Genomic DNA, 24,649 nt, shown 5'->3' with positions numbered 1-24,649 from the left:
GGAGGGACACCTACCGGAGGGACACCTACCGGAGGGACACCTACCGGAGGGACACCTACCGGAGGGACACCTACCGGAGGGACACCTACCGGAGGGACACCTACCGGTGGGACACCCACCGAAGGGACACCCACCGGTGGGACACCTACCAGAGGAACACCTACCAGTGGGACACCTACCGGAGGAACACCTACCGGAGGGACACCTACCGGAGGGACACCTACCAGAGGGACACCTACCGGAGTGACACCTACCGGAGGGACACCTACCGGTGGGACACCCACCGAAGGGACACCCACCGAAGGGACACCTACCAGAGGAACACCTACCAGAGGAACACCTACCGGAGGGACACCTACCGGAGGGACACCTACCGGAGGGACACCCACCGAAGGGACACCCACCGGTGGGACACCCACCGGTGGGACACCTACCAGAGGAACACCTACCAGTGGGACACCTACCAGAGGAACACCTACCGGAGGGACACCTACCGGAGGGACACCTACCGGAGTGACACCTACCGGAGGGACACCTACCGGAGGGACACCTACCGGAGGGACACCTACCGGAGGGACACCTACCGGAGGGACACCTACCGGAGGGACACCTACCGGAGGGACACCCACCGAAGGGACACCCACCGGTGGGACACCCACCGGTGGGACACCTACCAGAGGAACACCTACCAGTGGGACACCTACCAGAGGAACACCTACCGGAGGGACACCTACCGGAGGGACACCTACCGGAGTGACACCTACCGGAGGGACACCTACCGGAGGGACACCTACCGGAGGGACACCTACCGGAGGGACACCTACCGGAGGGACACCTACCGGAGGGACACCCACCGAAGGGACACCCACCGGTGGGACACCCACCGGTGGGACACCTACCAGAGGAACACCTACCAGTGGGACACCTACCAGAGGAACACCTACCGGAGGGACACCTACCGGAGGGACACCTACCGGAGTGACACCTACCGGAGGGACACCTACCGGAGGGACACCTACCGGAGGGACACCTACCGGAGGGACACCTACCGGAGGGACACCTACCGGAGGGACACCTACCGGAGGGACACCTACCGGAGGGACACCTACCGGAGGGACACCTACCGGAGGGACACCTACCGGAGGGACACCTACCGGAGGGACACCTACCGGAGGGACACCTACCGGAGGGACACCTACCGGAGGGACACCTACCGGAGGGACACCTACCGGAGGGACACCTACCGGAGGTACACCGCCATGCCCCCCTACTTGGAGCCAGTTGCAAGGCAAATGCTACAAGATGCCTGGTGCCGGCGTTGCATTGAAAGAGGGCAAGCAGATTTGTGTTGAGTTGGGTGGGGCGATGGTTGTCCCTCAGTCCACAAAAGAGTTACAAACCATCCTCAACATGTGCAGTTGCAGCAGTTTCTGGATTGATTGCAACGACATTCAAGAAGAAGGTTTGTACACAGTTCTAGAAACGATGTTCAATATAATAATATAGTCCTTCTAATAATTTTTTATTTTATGACAAATTGACAACACAATGCCAAAAAGCCACACACGTTCAGGGCTACAGGTAAAATAAGGACAATCTAAAGTAACAGGAAATACACATAGTTGACGTTCCTGTGACAGAGTTGGTGGAAAACAAGATACAGCCAGGGAGTTCAATAGTGCACAGTAGGTGTAAATCTGTGTTCAAAACTTGGACGTCTTGTGCATGTCGTAAATGAGAATCGTTTTCAATGAAATCTTAATCTTCTTTTCGAAGGACACATTACCATCCAACTAACTTGATTTAAAGGAACACGTTGTCTTGGATCGGACGAGTTGGTCTTTAAAAAAGCACTTGAAACCGTTTGTCATGAAATGCATATATGCTTAGAAAGACGTTTTAAAAGTAGAATATAATGATTCACACAAGTATCACCCAAAATTGCACGGTTTTCTATTCACATCGCGAACTAACATGATCGGCCATTTTTTTTTTTTTTTTAATTATTATTAATTTGTTTTTCTTTTACATGTACTGTTTCAGTCATGACATTTTAAAAGCACTAATTTGCAATGTTCCCAATGAGCAATTGCAATGAAACTTTCAGAGATGAAAGGTATTGGTGCAATAATGATCCTTATACAATGACGTCATGATGACGTTATCACCTGTCATGTGACATCATCTTAAAGGTAATTTATTGTAAATATTTGAAAATCTATATAAAATCAGCCACAACAGACCATAGTATTGGGTAGGGATAAATTAGGTCTTCATTTTATTTTGTGTGCGTGACCTCACATGACCTCTACTTCCAGTCAAAACCGGTAGTGCCCTCTAATTCAAAAGTGGCAAAAGTTATGAAGTTGGTTTCATTGATAGTGTCTAGCAAGGGTGGGCAGTTCAAAAAAAATATTGATGACGTCACAAAACGCACAGCGCCCTCTAGCTGCGGCTTGAAAACTCTTTAAAATTTACTTTTTGAAGATGTGTGTGGTGAAGTTTTGTGTTTAAACTTAGTAGATTGTTGGATGTTGCCAAGTTCTTGTGAATTGTGAAATGACGTCATGATGTCATCGCATGATTTTTTATGAATTTTTAAATTTTTGCATCTTTAAGTCATAAATTGCTAACTGAACATGGTATAATCTGATTTTTTTTTATTTTATTAAAGCCGGCTTGGGCAAACTGCTTTAAATACACACACAAAATTGAGAAAGTTGAGAAAATTTTTGAAAAGTTGAGAAATGTGAAAATTTTAGTTGTGTTTATTTTCACTTAAACATGATCATGGAATTTGATAAAACTTTCACTGAATGGTTGCATGGTGTGTTTATTGACAACTAGACGGTGGAAACTAGAATCTATTCCTCAACAAAAACAAATGTGTTCTTTCCTAACAAGCATTTGGTGTAGTGAGACTTTTTATTTCTGATTGACTTTGTTCAGGTACCTGGGTGTGTTCAGATGGTGAAGGTACTATTGACAAGCAGGACAAGAGATGGATGAATGGTCAGCCAGATAGTAACAATGGCAATGAAGATTGCGCTGTAGGCCGGATTGCAGGCTGGCACAATTGGGGTTGTGGAACAACACACAAGTTAATCTGTCAGCGTCCAGTACGAGCACTGTAGCTCCTGTGAAAGGTTGCTCAATATTCTGGGCAAGTTAATCTGTCAGCGTCCAGTACGAGCACTGTAGCTCCTGTGAAAGGTTGCTCAATATTCTGGACAAGTACCTTTTTATGAGAGGGCACATTGCCAATTTTCTCAAATGTTGTCATTTGGAATCTGTTCCTTATCCCATTTTTAGGGTTGTTTATGCACAAAACACCAATCGTGTATTTATAATTAGTGAGATATCAATATTGATATCTGAAACAAAAAGTCGCATCCCCTTAACCCTTTAGTCCCTGCACCGCCCGAGTTTGCTGAAAACCAATTTCTCAAGATTCTTGCAGTAAATTACTGGAATCGTAGTTCGCACTTTAAAAGATAGCCATGGCTTAATATGTATGTACAATTTTTTTACCCTTTCGGTAATATTTGTATAAAAGTACAAGTTGTCATGGGAACAATAAGTGCCTCTCGTTAAATGGCTACGGTAATTTTTATGGCGAATATTTTTGTGCACGGATGAAATGGACACAATAGCTTTTCAAGGTTTTTGTCTGGCTCAATGCTCATACTGATTAAATGCGAAGGCGTCAATTTTCGACAATATCATCATAAATGATGAACAATTTCCTGTTTACTAATGAGCGTTTTTTTTTTCAAAAGAGCTAAATTATTTCATCATCATTAGCTTCGACAAGTCAACTGTGAAGGGAGAATTAATAACGATCTATAACAACTAGATATATTAACAAATGCGTAGACCTACAAATGACTATCGAGTTTTCTTTTGATGTTCCTTTTTTTCTACAAACACAAGCTAGGGAGGTTTTTTCGTACCGCATAGAGGCGGCTGGGCGGTACAGTGGCTAAATAGTTAAGGTGATCCCCTAGCTGCCGCTTCCCAGGTTGTATCGTAATTTGGGTGTGATCCCTGGCTACACGGCAGTTAACGGTTGTATGGCTTCTGACTGGCACCCCGAATGAAGATATTGACAAAATACACCGCCAAAAATATAGGGCTAGATAGCTCAGTTGGTAGAGCGCCGGTACAATAATCCGGAGGTCGTTGGTTCGAATCCCACTCTAGCCAATTCTTTGTTCAACCCCAAAAATCATATAATTAGTGAGATAACATAAATTGACCTTTGAAAATACAACCAGTGATGGTTTATGGAGTCAAAACTTGGTTCATTCTACAACATAGCAGACTGAGTTTTGACATGAAATTAGACAAAAAAACACAATTTCAAGGGAAATATGAATCAGATTGAACTACTGTTAAATGCAGTGGACACTATTGGTAATAACTCAAATTAATTATTAGCATAAAACCTTTCTTGGTGACAAGTAATGGGGAGAGGTTGGTGGTATATAACATTGTGAGAAACGGCTCTCTCTGAAGTGCCATAGTTTTGGAGAAAGAAGTAATTTTCCACGAATTTGATTTCGAGACCTCAAGTTCCAAACTTGAGGTCTCGAAATCAACCTTCTAAACGCACACAACTTCGTATAAGGGTGTTTATTTTCTTTCATTATTATCTCGCAAGTTCGATGACCGATTGAGCTCAAATTTTCACAGGTTTGTTATTTTATGCATATGTTGAGATACACCAACTGTGAAGGCTAGTCTTTGACAATTACCAATAGTGTCCACTGCCTTTAAATATCTTTCCAACCTTATGGAAGTAGCATTTTATAGCCCAAAAGCGCCAATCCGAAGGCAACTAGCCCCTCTAAGTGGTTAACTGCTCACTAGCTGACATGGTACTTTTTTTGTAAATCATTAAGCTATTATACTTAGACAATTTACCCATAAAAAGTTAAAAGAAAATACACAAACTATTTGAAGTCCTTAGTAATCACGAATATACACTTCTGAGTCTAATTTCTGACTTTAAACTATTTCCCCCAGTCGGTGTACTTTGACAACGACATTTGGTCACATTTATAACTCAAAGTTTGCAAATTTGTAAAGCATTTTATACAGTGCTTGCAACACTATTGAGTACAATGTTTATTTGAAATTATGTTTTTGCTAAAGTAAATGTAAAACTGGAAAATATAGGATTTGAGGCATTGCATGTTGAGGTGTCAATATGTTTGGTTTGCGGTAACACAATATGTGTATCTACTTGCCAGGTAAAGTTTGTTCTTAGAAAACTGTCTTGCTTTATTCTACTACCGCAGAGTAGATTTATCAGACGTTCGTGAGACTTCTCAGTTCTGAAAAGAACTGTCCTGCTTTTAAACTACTACCCGGGCAGAAGGTATAAAAAATTTGCTGGGACTACCACTGGAAAATGTTTTCGGAAATTTAAATATAACATGTTTTCAGCTGAGTTTTTCACATCATGTTACTGTAGGAGGGACAGTCATTTTCAAGTTGAACTGTCACTTCAGTTTGTACACTCAACTGTAAATTTGTAACGAATCTACAGTTAAGTGTATTATTCATAAAAATAATGTCCATCAATAGAGTGACGTCACAGAAATAGTAGGAGTAGTTTTTGTAATGTTTTTTTTCCTAGAAACACATGTTATTGCAGTGTATTGCCTTAGGCGGCTGGGCTGTCCAAAAGGTAGGCACTGGATCACCCAGATGCCCAAACTGATAGGAATTTAAGCAGGATTTCTTAATTTTTACAACATTCCTGATTTTATCGTACATAATACATTTTTTGTTTTAATTGTAATCATTCTAACAATAAATTGTTGGTGTGGAAAATGATTCTGTGAGAATTTTTATTTTTTAAATTGTAGTCCGAAGACCTGCAGTCTGATTATTTCCACCCCATCTCTAACGCTCGAGTTTTTCTGAAAATATGTTTAGCTTTCACGACTGTTACAGTCATTTACTAGAAATTCGTAGTTCAAATTGCAAAGTATTATCCTTGACTTGTAATTTACACACATTTGTCTACCTTTTTGTTAATATTGTCACTGAATAACAGGTTATTTCAGGTTCAAAATTGATGGGTTCATAAGGAACAACACGTGCCTCTCGTTAACGGCTAATTTTATGGCGATTATCTTGTATAGGATGAACAAAATAATTTGTGTAGGTGTTCATTATAAATTTCCTCCTTCACAGTTGAAGTAACGCATTGATGATGAAACTATTTAGCATTATTGTAATGTTGTTCCATCACCATGATAATAACAAAAACCAATGACTCAGCATTGGATGACAGACAAAAGCCTTAAAATACAATTGTGTTGTTGGTTCTTTTTTTCCGAAGGTTGAGTCAAGATTTTTTTTTTATAGACATGAATTTAAACAGACTTAAAGACAGTGGACACTATTGGTTATTGTCGAAGACCAGTCTTCTCACTTGGTGTATCTCAACATATGCATAAAATAACAAACCTGTGAAAATTTGAGCTGAATTGGTAGACGAAGTTGCGAGATAGTAATTATGAAAAAATCACCCTTGTCACACGAAGTTGTGTGCTTTCTGATGCTTGATTTTGAGACCTCAAGTTCTAAACTTGAGGTCTCGAAATCAAATTCGTGGAAAATTACTTCTTTCTCGAAAACTACGTCACTTCGGAGGGAGCTGTTTCTCACAATGTTTTATACAATCAACCTCTCCCCATTACTCGTAATAAAGAAAGGTTTTATGACGACAATTATTTTGAGTAATTACCAATAGTGTCCACTGCCTTTAAGTATCTGAATAACACAATTCAAATAGTTCTTAGCCTTGCTCAAGGCTAAATAGTTCTATACACACAAGACTTGAAGATTACATTGAAAGAAGTTTGATGAAGTTGGATGTATTGAAGTTCCAGCCATTAGCTGGCAATCCCTGGCATAGCAAATAAGTAGCTTCGTCAGCTATTGATGTTTAATTTAATCAGTGGTAAAAACCCTTATTTTTATACAATAACGAGACCGATATATTTTGTATAAATGCGGCAATGGAAAAAGTATCATAAAGTATGTATCTTTATAATGCTTCATCTGTGTAAGGTAAAACCAAATTTAATATCATGGTTTAATTATCTTTATCAGTTTGTAGAAAAAGTGCAACGTCAAAGGCATGGGCATTTGGTATACTTGCTGTTCAAGTCAATGGCAATCGTCTATTATGTAAATCGTGTTGAATTTCCACCTTTACAGTTGACGTGTTAACATTTAAACGCTAATGATGGTGGCATTGTTCTGCTCTTACTAACACAATGCTCATTTGAACAAAATAAATGTAGGCCTTACTTTTTCTTTCATCATGATGATACTGGCCTTGGCGATTAATCAGTATGCGCATTTGATGCCAAGTTTTAAATTAAAAGCCTTCAGAAACTATTGTGTTCATAAAATCTTATGAATAATAACCGTGAGATTATTATTCATAAGAATATTATTATTATGAATAATAATCATGAGATTGTTCACCTTCGAATGTGAAATAATCTGTTTGTTCTCAAAGACAATATAAACGAGGGCAAAAATTGTGCGTAATTGTTTAGTTTTGGGTACCTCGCTTGGCTGACAGTAAACACAATTTGTCAAGAGATTGTCTGCAAAATGTTGGCGAGCAAATTGCTGGGTGTTGTTGGTATATTTATGATGGCAAACTACGCTGCCGCAAACAAGCGGTGTGGGAAGCCATGCCCTCCTTTTTGGAGCCAATGGCGAAACAAATGCTACAAGATGCATGGTGCCGACGTTACTTGGGAAGAGGGCGAGCAGATTTGTGTCAAGTTGGGTGGGGTGATGATTGTCCCTCAATCCAAAGAAGAGTTACAACACCTCATCAACATGAGTAGTGTGCGCCACTTGTTGATTGGTTGCAACGACATTCAAACTGAAGGTTTGTAAACAATTCTAGAAATGATGCTCAGATGGTATAATATGTTGAGGGGTACAGGTAAAATTTGAAAAATCTAAAATAAGGGTTCATATCTGTTGACGTTCCTCTTGAACTGTGACAGAGTTGGCGGAAAACAAAATACAGGTAGGGCAGTTCAAAAGTGCAGCAGTGTGGCATATTAATATCGTATTATTAACAAGAGACGTAAATCTGCGTTCAAATCTTGAAAGTCTTGTGTGTATCGAAAACGAGAAAACAACTGGAACAAAGAATAATCTTTTCAATGGAATCTTAAACACCTTTCGAGGGACACGTTTACAATTCAACTAAAAATTAGATTTAAGGGAAACAACGGATAAGGGGGAATGCTTGCCTTAATTGAGAAACATTTACTTAAAGGGCCGGGGTACTTTTTGTTGGACACAAAACACAATGTCCACAGATTTAAATTAAGCTTACACAGTTTGAAGATAATGATGGTTGAAAGCTTCCCTTAAAATATTACTTACTGGTGTGTTGTAGTTTTGTAAGAAATGAGTAACACAGTGAGACGACCATTTTTATAGCATGTAAAACGTATTTTCATGACATTGTTTTACTCAAAGTCAAGAATTGGTAATTAAAACAGCAACTGAAAGTGCCTTTCCAGATTACAAAGTCCAACCATTAACCAATCCTCAAGATAGTGTCAACTCAAAGTCAAAGACATTGTGTTTTGAGGACTCACAGTATGATTGTCTTTTATTTTGATAACCGCAATCGAAATAAACCATGATGAATGAGCAAATAACCTTTAATAATAATATTTAAAAAAAATAATCATTAATAATAATGATAATGATAATAATAATAGTGGCTTCTTATATACATGTAGCGTGCATATCCGTCACTCAGTGATGCTCAAGGAGCTTAAAATACAGTAGTTCCTGCAAGGTATGTGGGACAACTAATCCTTAGCACCACGTACAGGTTTACAAGGTGCTGTGGCGCAGTATCAAAAATCCAAAACGTTTTTGGAGTTTTATTAAGGCTCGATCCCGCCGGCATGCCTTGCCTTCAACTCTTCGTCATGAAACCTCAGGTCTAGAAGCTACCGGTTCGTCTAGCAAAGCAGCTCTTTTTATGGACTTTTTCCAGTCTGTCTATCTTCCACCATCTGATGAATCTGATGCAACGGAGACTATGCCTACTCTTCAGTCTGCTAACTTGAATGCCATGCCTGCTATCCAAATAACTGAATCTGATGTTCTAAAAAAGTTAAACAATATTGACTGTTCTAAAGCTAGTGGATCAGATAACGTATCAGGTTTTGTTTTTAATTCCTGTGCTGGTGCCCTCTGTGGTCCTTTATCGTATATTTTCACAAGAGCATCCAAGGAGGGATGCTTTCCTTCAAGTTGGAAAACTGCTAACCTTGTTCCTATCCATAAGGCTGGTAAAAAGTCAAGTGTCTCTAACTATAGGCCAATTTCATTAATCCCTCAGGTAGCCAAGGTTTATGAAAAAATACTATGTGAGCAGATTTTTTCCCATGTTCGACCTGCAATTTCTGAGCAACAGCACGGTTTTGTCTCTGGAAGGGGTTGTTCCACAAACCTTACTTCACTTTTACTGGAGGCATACCGTGCTTATGATCAGAGAGAGCAGTTAGATGTTATATATATTGATTTTTCCAAGGCATTTGATCGAGTCAACCATGATTTTCTTTTGTACAAACTGAATTCCTACAATATTCATCCAAATGTATTAATTTTGTTACAAAGTTATCTAACTGGCAGAAAACATAGAGTAGTTGTGGATGGTTTTTCGTCCGAATGGAAAACAGTGCCCTCTGGAATTCCACAGGGTTCAATTCTAGGACCTCTCTTATTTACATTATTTGTTAACGATCTTCCTGAATGTTTAAGAAATAAATGTTTACTTTATGCTGATGATCTAAAGGTTTTTCGTCAGATTGGTTGCACAGTCGATACTATTTCTTTGCAGGCTGACTTAGATAGAATTCTTGACTGGTCTAAAACATGGCGTCTATTTCTTAACGTTAACAAATGTAGCATTTTAACCCTGACTCTTAAAAAGAAGCCTGTCAAATTTGATTGTACCTTAGGTGATAATATTCTTACTCGTGTTGATGTCCAAAAAGATCTTGGTATTTTTATTGACAGCAGACTCACTTTCAACTCGCATGTTAATACTATTATCAGACAAGCCAATCGCATGAGTGGTTTAGTATGGCGTAACTTTCGCTCCTTAAAGAATGAGCATGTTTTACGTACCTTGTTTTGTTCTCTCATCAGACCTAATCTTGAATTTTGTACCATTGTATTGAACTCTATTTCAGCCAATCAAGCACATAGACTAGAGGGAGTTCAGTTTCGTTTTCTCAAATTTATTCATAGGACACTAAATAATGGCACTGTTTATAACTTGGATTATCTTGACCTATGTAAAATGTACAGACTTCCACCCCTTAGACAGAGAAGAATATTGAATGACTGTCTATTTCTCTACAAATCTTTCCACAATCATTTTAGCAACACTGAGTTCAACCCCTTTGCCTTACATGTTCCTAACCGTAATACTAGACAGTCTATTAAACACATCTTATATGTGCCAAGGAATCGGGTAGATGTGACAAAGCATGGCTTTTTGTCAAGGATTTCCTCCACATATAATAGTATCCATGGTTCTTGTTATGTGTTCAGAGCCCCTTCTCTTAATTCCTTTCGTGGTCAGGTTTTGAGTGCCATATCCTCTTCCAGTAACTAATGTATACATGAACATGTATTTACAGTGTTTTTTTTAATTTTATTTGGTATTGTTTACATCAATTTTTTGTTTTCCCTTGTCTTTTTATTGTTTATTGTGTTTATAATTTAATGTAGGCTTTTGCTTTTAAAATTTATTTTAAATATATTTTCACAGTCATTCATGGTGGTCTGTTTCTGTTCCCTATTTTATTTTACTTAATCTTCAATGTATGCTTTAATTTTCTTTCCGAAGATGATTCTATTTTAATTGTTAACTTTGTACATATCAGATTGTTTTTATATAGGCTATATGAATATTTCTTATTGTTTTTTTTTGTATCCTTTCCTGTAATTGGCGGCTCGTCCGCTGTTGGTTTGGTCAATAAATATATATATATATATATATATAATATATATAATGAATAGGGTAGATGGCCTTAGCTTTCGATCCAATCCAACCCTTCTTCAGAGGCATAAAACAAGTACAAACAAATACATATCCATTTATAGAAAAAGAGAGGGGGAAAGGGATTAAGGAAAGGATCCAGAAAGAAGCGGGAAAATATAATAACCGAAAATATGCTGCCAATCAAACCAGGAACACCAGGGCAAACCCCTTCTCGATAAGTGCGCTGGGTTCTTTTACGTCCGCTACACAACACACCGGACCAACGGCTTTACGTCCCATCCGAAGGACAAAGCAATGGTTAAGTGTCTTGCTTAAGGACACAAGTGTCATGACTGGGACTCGACCCACACACTGCTGATCAGAAACACAAGGGCTTGAGTCCGGTGATCTTAACCGCTCGGAAACGACTTTCCTTAGTTTTGTTTGTTTTCACTGAAACATGATCATCAAATTGTTTTTTGATATAACGTTCACTGAATGGTTGTATGTTAGGTTCCTTGAAAACTAGTGGGGTGGATACTTGAAGCTATTCCTCAACAAAAACAACGTGTACTTTCCATCTTATCCCGCTCCCAACACTTGATGTAATGAGACTTTCTATTTCTGATTGACTTTGTTCAGGTACCTGGGTGTGTCTGGATGAGGAAGGTACTATTGACGTGCAAGACAAGAGATGGTTGGATGGTCAGCCAAATAATAAAGGTGTCAACCAAGATTGCGCTGTAGCCAGGACTGAAGGCTGGAACGATGACGATTGTGGAATACAACGCAAGTTAATCTGTCAGCGTCCAGTACGAGCACTGTAGCTCCTGTGAAAGGTTGCTCAATATTCTGGGCAAGTACTTTTTTATGAGAGGGCACATTTCCAAATTTCTCAAAATGTTGTCATTTGGAATCTGTTCCTTATCTCTTTTTAAGAGTTGTTCATGCACAAAACACTATATATAAAGTCCAGTTTCTCTCTAAACAGTTTTAAAATAAGTTCTGAAAGCGAAGCAACTGGTAAGTTCACTTATTATTACCATTTTTTTAGCTTGGCAGTAAGAGCTAACAAACTGTGACTAATTTCATGATTGTGTGAAAGGTAACTTTACTTTAGCAATTGATAAATTCATGTTATTGGTATCAAATGTAATGACGTCATTGTTTAAAAAAATGTTAAATGAGAAGGCAGTTTTTAAATTTTAGTATTCAAGTTTGAGGACAACATATTAATAGCCTGCTTTTTTCTTTTCTTGAAAAGAAACCCTATTCATTTGAAAAAAAAAAAAAATTAAAAGTTGCTTTTGAAATATCACTTTTTATGTGAAGGTTTTGCAGGTTTTTGTATCAATCTTTTCCGGACACACTTTTCTCTGGCTGTTATCTTATTTCATTTCATTTTCATTTCAAGACATTTATTTTCATTCATTAAAAACTGAATATTGAAAAGTAATTTCTTGACTTCATAAACAAAATATAGCATACATTCCCTGTATACGCAGTGTAGGTCTACTGACGTGGCATTGTCCAACAGATTTGCAAGTTTTCTTGATTTGTGATTTTTTTTCATATTACTGTTTGAAATAATGAAGTAATTTTGCTTTCGAAAGGAGCTGCTAATATGGCATTAAACAATTTCACTTTGGTTTGTTCTTTGGTTATATCTATCTCTGGTTTAAAGCCATTGGACCCTTTCGGTTTAGAAACAAAAATAAAAGTTCACAGATTTACAAATAACTTACCGGGTTTACAGAAGGCAATGGTGAAAGACTTCTCTTGAAATATTATTCCATGAAATGCTTTACTTTTTGAGAACAGCAAAACAATATAAATTCTCGTTAACGAGAATTACGGATGTATTTTCAACACATGTCATGACACGGCGAAAAGCGCGGAAACAAGGGTGGGATTTTCCGTTGTTTTCTCCCGACTCAGATGACCGATTGAGCCTAAATTTTCACAGGTTTGTCATTTGATATAGAAGTTGTGGTAAACAAAGTGTGGGCCTTGGACAACACTGTTTACCGAAAGGGTCCAATGGCTTTAAGGGTAGTAGGGAGTGTGTATGTGTAGGATGGAATAGTAATGCCATCCGATATGAATCGGTCAAATCAGAAAAGATCTTACGAGGAAAGCAATATTAGTATTTTGTTTCATCCTGCCTGAAAGAGCCGGTTGGTTTAGTAGTCTCAATATTTCAACAACTTTACTCTCGTCTTGTCACTGTCTGCTATAATGACTACTTTTAGAGCACACTACATTGAATAAACCAACCGGCTCTCACAGAGCCATCACCTCAAGTTTTCAAGAAGAGACAATTTCATAACTTAGCCTATCCCTCAGACAAAACTGTAATATTTATCTAGTAATATTTATCTAGTGGTATTTAATCAAAGTAATAATATGAATAATATAGTGATATTTATTTATGTTTTAAATTACTCTCTCAGCACTGCAAGCTCAAAATAAATTACATTATGCACCAACAAAAATACATGTTTTACTCAACTTATAAAATGGCTAATGTGAAAAATTACCACCCATCTGGGGCGCTGGCAGAAAGAGGTTTTTCACAAAAGGAAGTTAGAAAACCGCCTCTTTTAAAAGATTTGACTATACAACACCCATGCTACCCCCATTAAAGCCGGCATCGTAGGCATATCTTATTATGGATATTAGACACACTGGTCCGCCTTTATCCCAAGGCCACCACCCTGCAAGGTTTTAAACAGCCTTTTAAAGAACCAGTCACTTCTCTTTTATTCCCATTCATAAATGCCCTTTTGTTAAAAAACATAAAAAACTACAATTATAGACAGTTTGACAATCTGCTTCGTAGCAAAAATTCAAGGTTTGTACATATTTGTTCAAAAACTTTGTAAAAAACTATGTTTGGTGCGCGTTGGGTTGTGTGTTCGCCCGTTTAGAAAAATATTACTCGCTACCCAAACTCTAACCCTAACCCTAACCCTAATAGCTATGAAGTGCGTTGACAGTTACTTTCATCCTTAAATCATTGACTAAATGAGCAGTTAGTATTTTTTTTATTCGAAGACGGGTACTTTTGTATCACTGTGGGTTTGTAAAATTATCTACATGTAATGTAACATTATACATGTAGTTTTGCATTGAAAATTATTATTTTACGATCTTTTCGTGAATCCAAACTTTTTATGGATTCATCAAAAGATTGTAAAATAACTATTTTCAAGGAATCCATACCAATTTTTGGGTGTAATGCACACAAAGAAAAAAGAAATGCACACAAGTAAAGTTTCAGTCGGTTGTCCAAAGATGCACTGGGGGAAGTCGGTGATCAATAAGCTCATGTCGGGGGTCGACCCGGGGAAGCTAATCAAATGAACCCTAAGTAAGATGAGACAGGACAAGTTTGACATGACAATGTGAGGGTGTTGGGCCGAGCGGATAAGAGCACCGAACTCAAGCTCTGGTGCTTTTTGTTCAGCAGAGTGTGGGTTCGAATCCCGGTCGTGACACTAGTAGTGCTGGGCGAATAGTGAAATTTTGTTATTCGGATACCGCTGGTCAACTATCCGAAATTAACCGGATATTCGAAAAGCTTTTTCCGCCGCTGAAGGAAGCTATTTAAAAAAAAAAAATTTAAAATTTCTTTTCTTTTTTTTTGCTGCTAGAGGGCGCTGTTTGTTTGTGAACGAGATCTTATGGGCGGATTGATATTAGTTTAAGACAGTGTCACTCGGTTCATTCATAAAAATGACCGGATCTAATTTAAAGATGGCGATTTTCTTTTTCTTTTGATCGTGATTGACTCTACGTGAAGGAAAACTTTTGTAATCTTTGAACAAATTACGTCAGAAATGTCATTGTTTTAACTCTTCACGGAGGTGAGCATAGTTAAATACTTAATTTATACTGTTTTATGCTGTCTTAATAGAAGTTTCATTAGGATTCAGACAAAACATTCATATCAGTTGTCGCCCAACATCCGCGGATATTCGGATATTAAAGAATATCCGGTTACTTGGTTGTAATTACAGAACTATCCGGTTTATAAATAGGTATTCGCGCCCTATGCGGATATCCGGTTAAGAAAAAAAAGGCATTCGCGGTTACGGATAGGAAAACCTATTCGCCATTAACCGGATATTCGAATAATTCGCCCAGGCCTAGACACTAGTGTCCCTGAGCAAGACACTTAACTATAATTGCTTCTCTCCACCCAGGGGTAAATGGGTACGCGTGAGAGCAGAGAAGGTTCTTGTGATTGATTAAGCCGAGTAGCACATATTTTTTGCACAAGACCGTACATGTATACTCCATAGGAAGCTGAGAAGGTTTAAGGAATGATTTAAAGCCCCAGTGACCATCAGTATTGAAGTCTTATAGACTTAGAGAAGCGCACCTATCTACCAAACAAGGTACTCAAGGCGCTGAGTATTATATCAGTAACTTTGGTCTTACCTGCATGACATGTATCCCCAATCCATCCGCCTGGACAAGTACAATTAAACGCAGTGTCACCAAAGTATTCACAAACTCCACCATTGGAACAGGGATTGACGAAGCAAACGTCCTCTGTAAAAAGTATCAATTAATGACAGTGTTATCTGACGATAACTTACAAGGCAGCGCTCTTGGGAACAGCGAGGACCCTGAGAAAAACCCTTGAGGAGTTAATAATAATAATAATAATAAAGACATTTGTAAAGGCCCGGTCACACAGGCCCCTATAACGAGAACGAAAACGAGAATGTTAAAAATGCACGCCCTCGATTGGTTGAATACACGTGGGCGTATTCTGCTTGGAGCAAACCAACCAATAGGATGCATTCTCTTTGCGTCGTGATCATTATGCGTTTTGAGATGCCCTTAAATAAAGGGCTTTATAATTATTATTATTATTATTATTATTATTATTATTATTATTATTATTATTATTATTATTATTATTATTATTATTATTATTATTATTATTATTATTATTATTATTATTATTATTATTATTATTATTATTATTATTATTATTATTATTATTATTATTATTATTATTATTATTATTATTATTATTATTGTTGTTATTATTATTATTATTATTATTATTATTACTATTATCAATATTATTATAACAACAACTTACCAATCTGGCACTGAGTTCCACGCCATCCCCCTGCACATGTACAGTTATATTCACTAGTTCCAGCAGAGTTGAAACATGTGGCTCCATTTTCACACGGGTTGTTCACAATGCAAGGATTGGCTGTGAAGAAATCAAAATATACATGAATTAAAGGCACTGGACACTATTGGTAATTACTCAAAATAATTGTTAGCATAAAACCTTACTTGGTTACAAGCAATGGAGAGCTGTTGATAGTATACAAATATTGACTGCTTCGAGTGCTATATGGTTAAAACTACGACTCCCGAGGTGATCCCCGGAACGTTCTATTTTCCCGAGGCGCACCATAGCACGAGTAAAAGCAGTCAATATTTGTTTTATAACACCCCGACAGACTATTTATCATCCTCGTACACATAACGATCGTACGTACATTTCAGATACACAGATGTTAACTGATTGGATTCGAGGTGGGTAAAAAGAGGTCTGGGTACCGCACGCCGTGTGATAGTCGTCGGACTATCACACGGCAAACGATGCACTATCACACGGCCGTCGTTTCTAGTAAAACTAAGACATATCATGTGACACGCTCTAAACCAATAAAAAGGCAGAATATTTGTAAGGGGTGTTATAATATAAAACATCGTGAGAAACGGCTCCCTCTGAAGTAACGTAGTTTTTGAGAAAGAAGTAATTTCTCACTAAAACATTTGAAATGAATCCGAGACCTCAGCTGAGGTCGACAATTCAAGCATCTGAAAGCACACAACTTGTGCGACATGGGTGTTTTTTCTGCCATTATTCTCTTGCAACTTCGATGACCAATTGAGTTCAAATATTTACAGGTTTGTTATTTTAAACATTTGTAGAGATACACCAAGTGAGGAGACTGCTCTTTGACAATTACTAATAGTGTCCAGTGGCTTTAAAACTTCACAGCACCTCGATACAAGATTAAAGGTATTATACGGGATTCATAAGGGTACAAAACATCCTTGTTTAGTTTAAGTCTGAGAGCTTACTAATGAAGTTCATACAAGAACCATTTTCTTCTGTGTTAAATTTCCCACTGAAATGAAGTCATTATTCAAGAAAACTGTAGGCCTATTTGAAAACATAAACAAAACAGCTGATACAACTAAATTAATGAAAATGTCAAAGCATACTGATAGACCCCTGGTGTTACTGCAAACCAAACAAGTAGCAATATATATTACAATGAAAACTGTATTTGAAAAAATAAACAAAACAGCTGATTTCGTTTGTTACAACCAAAATTAATGACAATGTCAGAGCATACTGATAGATACACATATGGTGTTACTGCAAACCAAATATATATATTAGCAATATATATTACAATGAATTATTTCTTTTTATTTTACCCATATACAAGGAAGTGTGTTAGCACTGTGTACTATCCTGAGCTCTGTGAAAATAACCACAGGCAAATTACTGTGGGATTCAAACCCACGACCTTTGCAATTCTAGAGCAGTGTCTTACAAAATAGACCACGTAAAAATAGACTACGTAAAAAACAAAAAGAAAAACCTAATTTTACCTCACTAACTTATGGAGGCTGGAAGATAAATAATATATTGTTAGATATGGGACACAGAAGCGCTATATTTTTCTGTATTCCACTGGCGCTTGTGTGATAACTTATGTTATTCTTTATCCCCAGTGCAAATTTCCATCCTCAATGAAATACTTACCTATTTCACAATCGGTACCAGTGTATCCATCATCACATGCACATGAATAACCATCCACTTCTACAGTACAGTTTCCTCCATTCTGACATGGTGCAGGCAGGCATGTATCAACTACATTAAACAAAATGGATCAATATGTCTTGTTATACCTCGGTAACAAATTGTGAAGTTTGATTGGTCAAGAACCAATCATGTGACGTGCAACAAAAAACGCATGTACCATGGCTGCGCAGCGTGGAGGGTAACATGAGTTTTGTTACCGGTGTACATTACCTTGATCGTTCCCAGGGTTGGTCCATTTCCAGCGCTTAGTACGAAACGGCCGCGGGTTCGAGGGAACAGTGAAAATAAATTCTTATTTGAACAACTGTTCCTCTGCTTATTAAAACTATGCATATGTGTCCTAAATAATGTTTAAAGATGCCAACAGAACTTGAAAAAGAGGAATAATCATGAAGGTATAACAAAACAATTGTTGCACGCTGTCATGCCATTCTACCATCCCTTCAACACCCAGTACCCATTTCAAGGCAACGCATACCGTAAGATCCCTTCAAAACCCAGTACCCATTTCCAAGGCATTGATCCCTTCAAAACGCAGTACCCATTTCCAAGGCACTGATCCCTTCAAAACCCAGTACCCATTTCCGAGGCATTGATCCCTTCAAAACCCAGTACCCATTTCCGAGGCACTGATCCCTTCAAAACCCAGTACCCATTTCCAAGGCACTGATCCCTTCAAAACCCAGTACCCATTTCCGAGGCACTGATCCCTTCAAAACCCAGTACCCATTTCCAAGGCACTGATCCCTTCAAAACCCAGTACCCATTTCCGAGGCATTGATCCCTTCAAAACCCAGTACCCATTTCCGAGGCACTGATCCCTTCAAAACCCAGTACCCATTTCCAAGGCACTGATCCCTTCAAAACCCAGTACCCATTTCCAAGGCACTGATCCCTTCAAAACCCAGTGCCCATTTCCAAGGCACTGATCCCTTCAAAACCCAGTACCCATTTCCAAGGCACTCCCTTCAAAACCCAGTACCCATTTCCAAGGCACTCCCTTCAAAACCCAGTACCCATTTCCAAGGCACTGATCCCTTCAAAACCCAGTACCCATTTCTAAGACTGTAAAATAAACACAGAGTGTCTATTCTGAACCGGTATTAAAACCTACATACATCATGATTTTAAAACAACTCTGGGTGTAATTACCAATATCACAGTTAGTACCAAGCCAGCCTATGGCACAAGTGCAGTTGTACAAACCAGTGGATGGATTGACACACGTTGCTCCATTCTTACAGGGTGACTGGAGAAGGCAAGGATCACCCACTGAACACAGAAATGGTGAAGGGGAACAAAGGGTGCAAAATAACAAACACAAATCAACACTGCATTGCGGCCACTCATTGTACAAACTCTTGAGGGACACAGCATTCAAATAAAAGAGTAAATTGTGCATTTAAAGGGAGGGTACACGTTTGGTAATTACTCAAAACAAATATTAACTTAAAAACTGACTTGGTAGCGAGCATTGGAGAGCTGTTAATAGTATAAAACATTGTGAGAAACGGCTCCATCTGAAGTAGCATAGAGTTTGAGAAAGAGGTAATTTCTCACTAAAATAATAAAAGACTTCTAGCTGGAAGTCTTTTATTCGTATCTGAAAGCACACAAATTCGTCCAACAAGGGTGTTTTTTCTCTCATCATTTTCTCGTAACTTCGATGACCAATTTAACTCAAATTTTCACAGGCTTGTTATTTTATGCTTATGTTGGGATTCACCAAGTGCGAAGACTGGTCTTTGACAATTACCAAAGGTGTCCAGTGGCTTTAAACATCTAGGGCGTATGTCAGACTTTTGGTCGTTGTTCGCAAATGTAACATTTCAATGCGTTGAATGGGCGGGCGTACTGGATTAGTTAGAGAAGGACAAACCAAACACAGCATTTTGTAGTGAAGGAATCTTATTTATACATTACCAATAATACACGTTTCTCCAACCCATCCTGATTGACAAGAGCATGTGTATTGAGTAGGATCTCCTGTGCAACCAGCTCCATTCTGACATGGTCCACTCAGGCAAGGATCGGCTGAGAGAAGCATAGGAAGGAATCAAAAACAATAGTTAGGATTTATTATAATTTAGTTATCCCACAAGCGCGAGTTGAATACAGACAAATATAGCACTTCTGCATCCCGTATCCAACGAGGCCGAATTTATCTTTCAGCCTCAAAAGTCAATGAGATTACGTTATGTTTTTGTTTCTGGTTTTGACGCGCAAAGCTTAGAATGTAATTTTGACACTGCCCTTTTGCGGAGCGTGACGCAGGGACACTCACAATATGCAGAGTGCAATATAAAAACTGATAATAGACTCCGGTTTGAGCATCTGATTGGAGGATCAGCGCGAACTGGAGGACAAGCGTGACTGGAAAATGGACAAATATAGCGCTTCTGCGTCCCATATCCAACTTCGGCCAAATTGAATATGAGAAGCAGTTGCGCCATGTTTGTTTGTAATCAATGAGCGCGAGCTTCATAACAAATTTAACTTCAAGCAATCCATGTGACGATAAGCTTTGGACCCAAACGCTCTTTTCGAAATAACATGAACTTCTTATGAGCTGTACGTTTTTGGGTAAAGCAGCTTACAAAAGCGCATTGAAGTTAGAACACACAATCTGCCATTATTATAGCATTTGAATACGAAGTCAATCAAAACGTGAAGCTTAAAGTTCAGACACACTGGTAATGATGGTACAAACCTTATGTGCAGTGAGAAAAGTCAACTTACCAAACTATTCACGAAAACAAGAATTTGAGTAATAATAATGATAAGTTACAGGAACACCATCCCATTCAAACCCATCCGAGCCAATTTATGAAGTTTGAAAACAAGCCGTAAACATTTTCTGCTATGTTCACTCTGTTTGCACACAGTTTAAGCCCAATTGGCTACGTTTTCTTTTAGAACGGAGGAGAACGTGTTTGATGTGATGGGGGGCTTTTCTCCCAGGGAGTTTCCGAGGGGAATTGGTCTAGTGTGAAAGACACTTATGGGATTATAGACGATGAACATTTAACAGCTTGAATAGTAACTCCAAACCTTCCATTGTTCGGCTACATTTTTTTCAAAAGGTAGGAAAAACGAGTTGGGTGCGATGGGGGCTTTAACCACATTTTCCTAGGGAAGTTGGTCTCATGTAAAAAGCTCCTTTCGCATGAGAGGAAATTAGCTAGGGTCCCTAGCTAAATTATAGCAAAGCACAATTTTACAAAACGTACCAATTTTACAATTTCTTCTACTGTCCAAGTTCTCTTGCAAAATTTTGTCAAAACGTTGCTACATTTTACAACCATGCTATAATTAAGCAAGGGACCCCAGTTAAATTGGTGTCGTGTGAATAGCACCTTAGACGACAAGGGTTACAAATGACGAACATTACCAGCTTGACACATATCTCCAACCCATCCATTGAGGCAGAGACAGTAGTAGTCAGTGTTGTTGTTACGACAAACTCCATTCAAACCACACGGGTTACTCTCACAAGGATTGGCTGTAAATCAAAAGAGTTCAAGACAAACAGGTGCAGAGAGGGCGGAGTAACAGGTGTTTGCATACATAATTAATCAAGTGGCTCATTCGCATAACTTGAGTTCAGTGTTGTGTAACAGGTGTTTGCATACGTAATTAAGTAGTTCATTAACATAATTATTTAGAGTTCAATGTTGTTTTGGTCCATATTTCTCTCAATATTTCAAAAGAGGCATAAACAGATGAGATTTTTGTGTGTCAACTAATTCTTAAAATTTTTTAACAGTTCCTCCATTTTTTTTCGTCAAAAAAAATGTATCTTTAAATACTACCATAAGGAGTAGCCTTACACATACTACATACAAAATCAAGAGACTTAAGAATTCTTGGTCCAACTAGGTCCAACTTTTATACTGATTTGATGAACATTTAGACTTAAATTTCAAATGGCTTTTATAGACTCAAGACAGTTGTAAGTTATTTTAAGGTACTTTAGGGTACAACAAATAAATTATTAGGATCCCAACAAAATGTACATTCACATCTATCAACCATGTATCAAACAATGTTGCATGTCACATGCATTTTGTATTGGCGTCTATCGCATATGCAAAAAGGTTTTAAATGGGTTTTTTTACTTTGAAACAGCATCATCTTTTAAAAAGTTTCAGAAAAAACAATCTTTACCCAAAAAAACATTTCCGCAAAATATCCGACTATTTACTTTAAACTTTCAGAAAGAAACAGAAATTAGTTGTTGTAAATTTACCCTCATCGCAATTGGTTCCATCCCAGCCGATAAAACACGAACATGTATACCCAGCTCCTGATGTTGTTGGGGTACACTGGCCGTTTGTGTTGCATGGATTTAGTATGCAAGCATTCCCTGTGAGGGGGTGTAAACCATGTGCAAAGGAAAGTGGGGAAAGAAACCGTGCATGAAAATCACAAACTCTTCATGTGTACTTGTAAGTGATTCAATCAAACTTCACACAAAGCATTGTTAAAGCAAGCCATCGGAACAAATCTGGTCAATCAAAATGTCACACGTGATGTTTTCTTCACATTGCAGTCAGCGTTAAAGGAACACGTTGCCTTGGATCGGTCGAGTTGGTCGTTAAAAAGTGTTTGAAACCATTTGTTATGGAATGCATATTGTGAAAACTTTTACTCCATTAAATTGCCGACCGTATTAGCCCGCGACGTACAAGGAAAACCGTGCAACTTCAAGGCAAGTTTGTGTGGATCATTATATTCTACTTTTAAATTATCTATCTAACCATATGCATTCCATAACAAACAGTTTCAACACAAAACACAATGTCCACAGATTCACATTTTAAATTTAAAACAGTTTGAAGATTATGATGTGGAAAGCTTCCCTTCAAATATTACCTGCTGAGGTGCTGTATTTTTTAAGGAATGAGTAAAACAATGCCATGAAAATGACTTTTGCCTCGGTGAGACCAAAATAATTTTAGCATGTACAACATACGCCACTCTCCTGAAAACATTGCTCTATGATTTTGACTTTTTTATCACAAACTTGTCGACTAATGAAGCTGAAACGTCTACAGGTAAAACAGTCACAGTGAGTACGGATTCATGTCATGGCTAAAAACATAAGCTACAAAAGGTAACAAAATCCTTTAAACTCCATTTAAGTCGTTACAAATTCAAACAGCCGAGGCTTAAAATCTGGCAACAAATGCCAGTTGCAATACGAAAAAGACATTTGTTAAATATTACGGCAACATAATAAAAAGTTCAAAAACTTTACATTCCTCTAATAAGTTTCACGGTTTCTGATATGCAAATAATTTGATCAATATTAAATGATCTTACCTATTGAGCAAGTGGTACCTAACCATTCTGAAGGACAATCACATGAGAAGAATGAAGCATCTGAAGCATCAGTGCAGACTCCTCCATTCTGACAGGGGTTGCTATTACAAGGTCCTGAAGAAACGGGAGGGGCAATAGATAAAACCATTAAAGACCCTGGACACTATTGCCAATTGTCAAAGACCAGTCTTCTCACTTGGTATCTCAACTTATGCATAAAATAACAAACCTGTAAAAATTTGAGCTCAATTGGTCGTCGAAGTTGCGAGATAATAATGAAAGGAAAAAAACACCTTGTCACATGAAGTTGTGTGCTTGATTTCGAGACCTCAAATTTCAAATCTTAGGTCTCGAAATCAATTTCGCAGAAAATTATTTATTTCCCGAGAACTAGGTCACTTCTGAGAGAGCCGTTTCTCACAATGTTTTATACTATCAACCTCTCCCCATTTACTCGTTACCAAGTAAGGTTTTATGCAAATAATTATTTTGAGTAATTTCCAATAGTGTCCACTGCCTTTAAAGGTAGTGGACACTATTGGTAATTACTCAAAAATAATTATTAGCGTAAAACCTTTCTTGGTGATGAGTAATGGGGAGAGGTTGATGGTATAAAACATTGTGAGAAACGGCTCCCTATGAAGTGCCATAGTTTTCTACAAAAGAAGTTAATTTCCACAAATTTGATTTTGAGACCTCAAGTTTAGCACTTGAGGTCTCGAAATCAACCATCTAAACGCCCACAACTTCGTGTGACAAGGGTGTTTTTTTCTTTCATTATTATCTCGCAAGTTCGATGACCGATTGAGCTCAAATTTTCACAGGTTTGTAATTTTATGCATATGTTGAGATACACCAATTGTGAGTTTGACAATTACCAATAGTGTCCACTGCCTTTAAGTGACAAATTGATACAAACAAAAAAGGCACTGGAAACTAATGTTAATTACTCGGCAAAATTGTTAGCATAACAACGTACTTGGTAACAAGCAATGGTAAGCTGTTGATAGTATAAAACAGCTCCCTCTGAAGCAACATAGTTTTTGAGAAAGAAGTAATTTCTCACTCAAATATTTTAATTGAATTGGAGACCTCAGCTGAGGTCTCGATTTCAAGCATTTGAAAGCATACAACTTGTGTGACAAGGGTGTTTTTCTCGCAACTTCGACAACCAATTGAGTTCAAATTTTCATAGTTTTGTTAATTTATGCCTACGTTGAGATACACCAAATGAGAAGACTAGTCTTTGACAATGTATCAAAGGTGTCCAGTGCCTTTAAGTAGGAAGAACATCGAGCCAGGAGCTGTGATAATTTGTGTTGTAGCGACTTAAAATTGACATCGCTATACTCTGATTATGCAAAGGTTGA

At 38.2% G+C, this 24,649-nt stretch overlaps 3 protein-coding genes and 1 non-coding gene across 4 annotated transcripts in view; 3 read left to right on the top strand and 1 right to left on the bottom strand.

Annotated features, from left to right (window-relative positions):
- The window catches only part of LOC117304325 (neurogenic locus notch homolog protein 2-like), a 111,786-nt gene that overhangs the window by 76,422 nt on the left and 10,715 nt on the right, over positions 1-24,649 (bottom strand). The window contains exons 7-14 of the mRNA XM_033788707.1: positions 23,280-23,393; positions 22,204-22,320; positions 21,346-21,456; positions 19,878-19,988; positions 19,107-19,226; positions 17,892-18,002; positions 16,191-16,310; positions 15,515-15,628 (exon numbers count right to left, since the gene is read on the bottom strand). Coding sequence (XP_033644598.1) covers positions 15,515-15,628; positions 16,191-16,310; positions 17,892-18,002; positions 19,107-19,226; positions 19,878-19,988; positions 21,346-21,456; positions 22,204-22,320; positions 23,280-23,393 — 918 coding nt within the window. The remainder of the gene's footprint in view (positions 1-15,514; positions 15,629-16,190; positions 16,311-17,891; positions 18,003-19,106; positions 19,227-19,877; positions 19,989-21,345; positions 21,457-22,203; positions 22,321-23,279; positions 23,394-24,649) is intronic.
- Positions 1,200-3,417, top strand: LOC117304327 (C-type lectin domain family 4 member M-like). The gene is made up of 2 exons (XM_033788709.1): positions 1,200-1,462; positions 2,950-3,417. The coding sequence occupies exons 1-2, from the start codon at positions 1,303-1,305 to the stop codon at positions 3,132-3,134; spliced, it is 345 nt and encodes a 114-aa protein (XP_033644600.1). The 5' UTR covers positions 1,200-1,302; the 3' UTR covers positions 3,135-3,417.
- Trnai-aau lies at positions 4,134-4,206 on the top strand. Its single transcript has one exon. It is a non-coding gene; the product is annotated as a tRNA-Ile (tRNA).
- Positions 7,467-12,367, top strand: LOC117304326 (CD209 antigen-like). Its single transcript, XM_033788708.1, has 2 exons — positions 7,467-7,930; positions 11,711-12,367. Exons 1-2 carry the CDS (start codon positions 7,645-7,647, stop codon positions 11,893-11,895), a joined length of 471 nt encoding a protein of 156 aa, XP_033644599.1. The 5' UTR covers positions 7,467-7,644; the 3' UTR covers positions 11,896-12,367.

Source organism: Asterias rubens, chromosome 21 (genome assembly GCF_902459465.1).
Source record: "Asterias rubens chromosome 21, eAstRub1.3, whole genome shotgun sequence".
Lineage (NCBI taxonomy): Eukaryota > Metazoa > Echinodermata > Asteroidea > Forcipulatida > Asteriidae > Asterias > Asterias rubens.
This window is presented reverse-complemented; position numbering and strand designations above follow the sequence as displayed.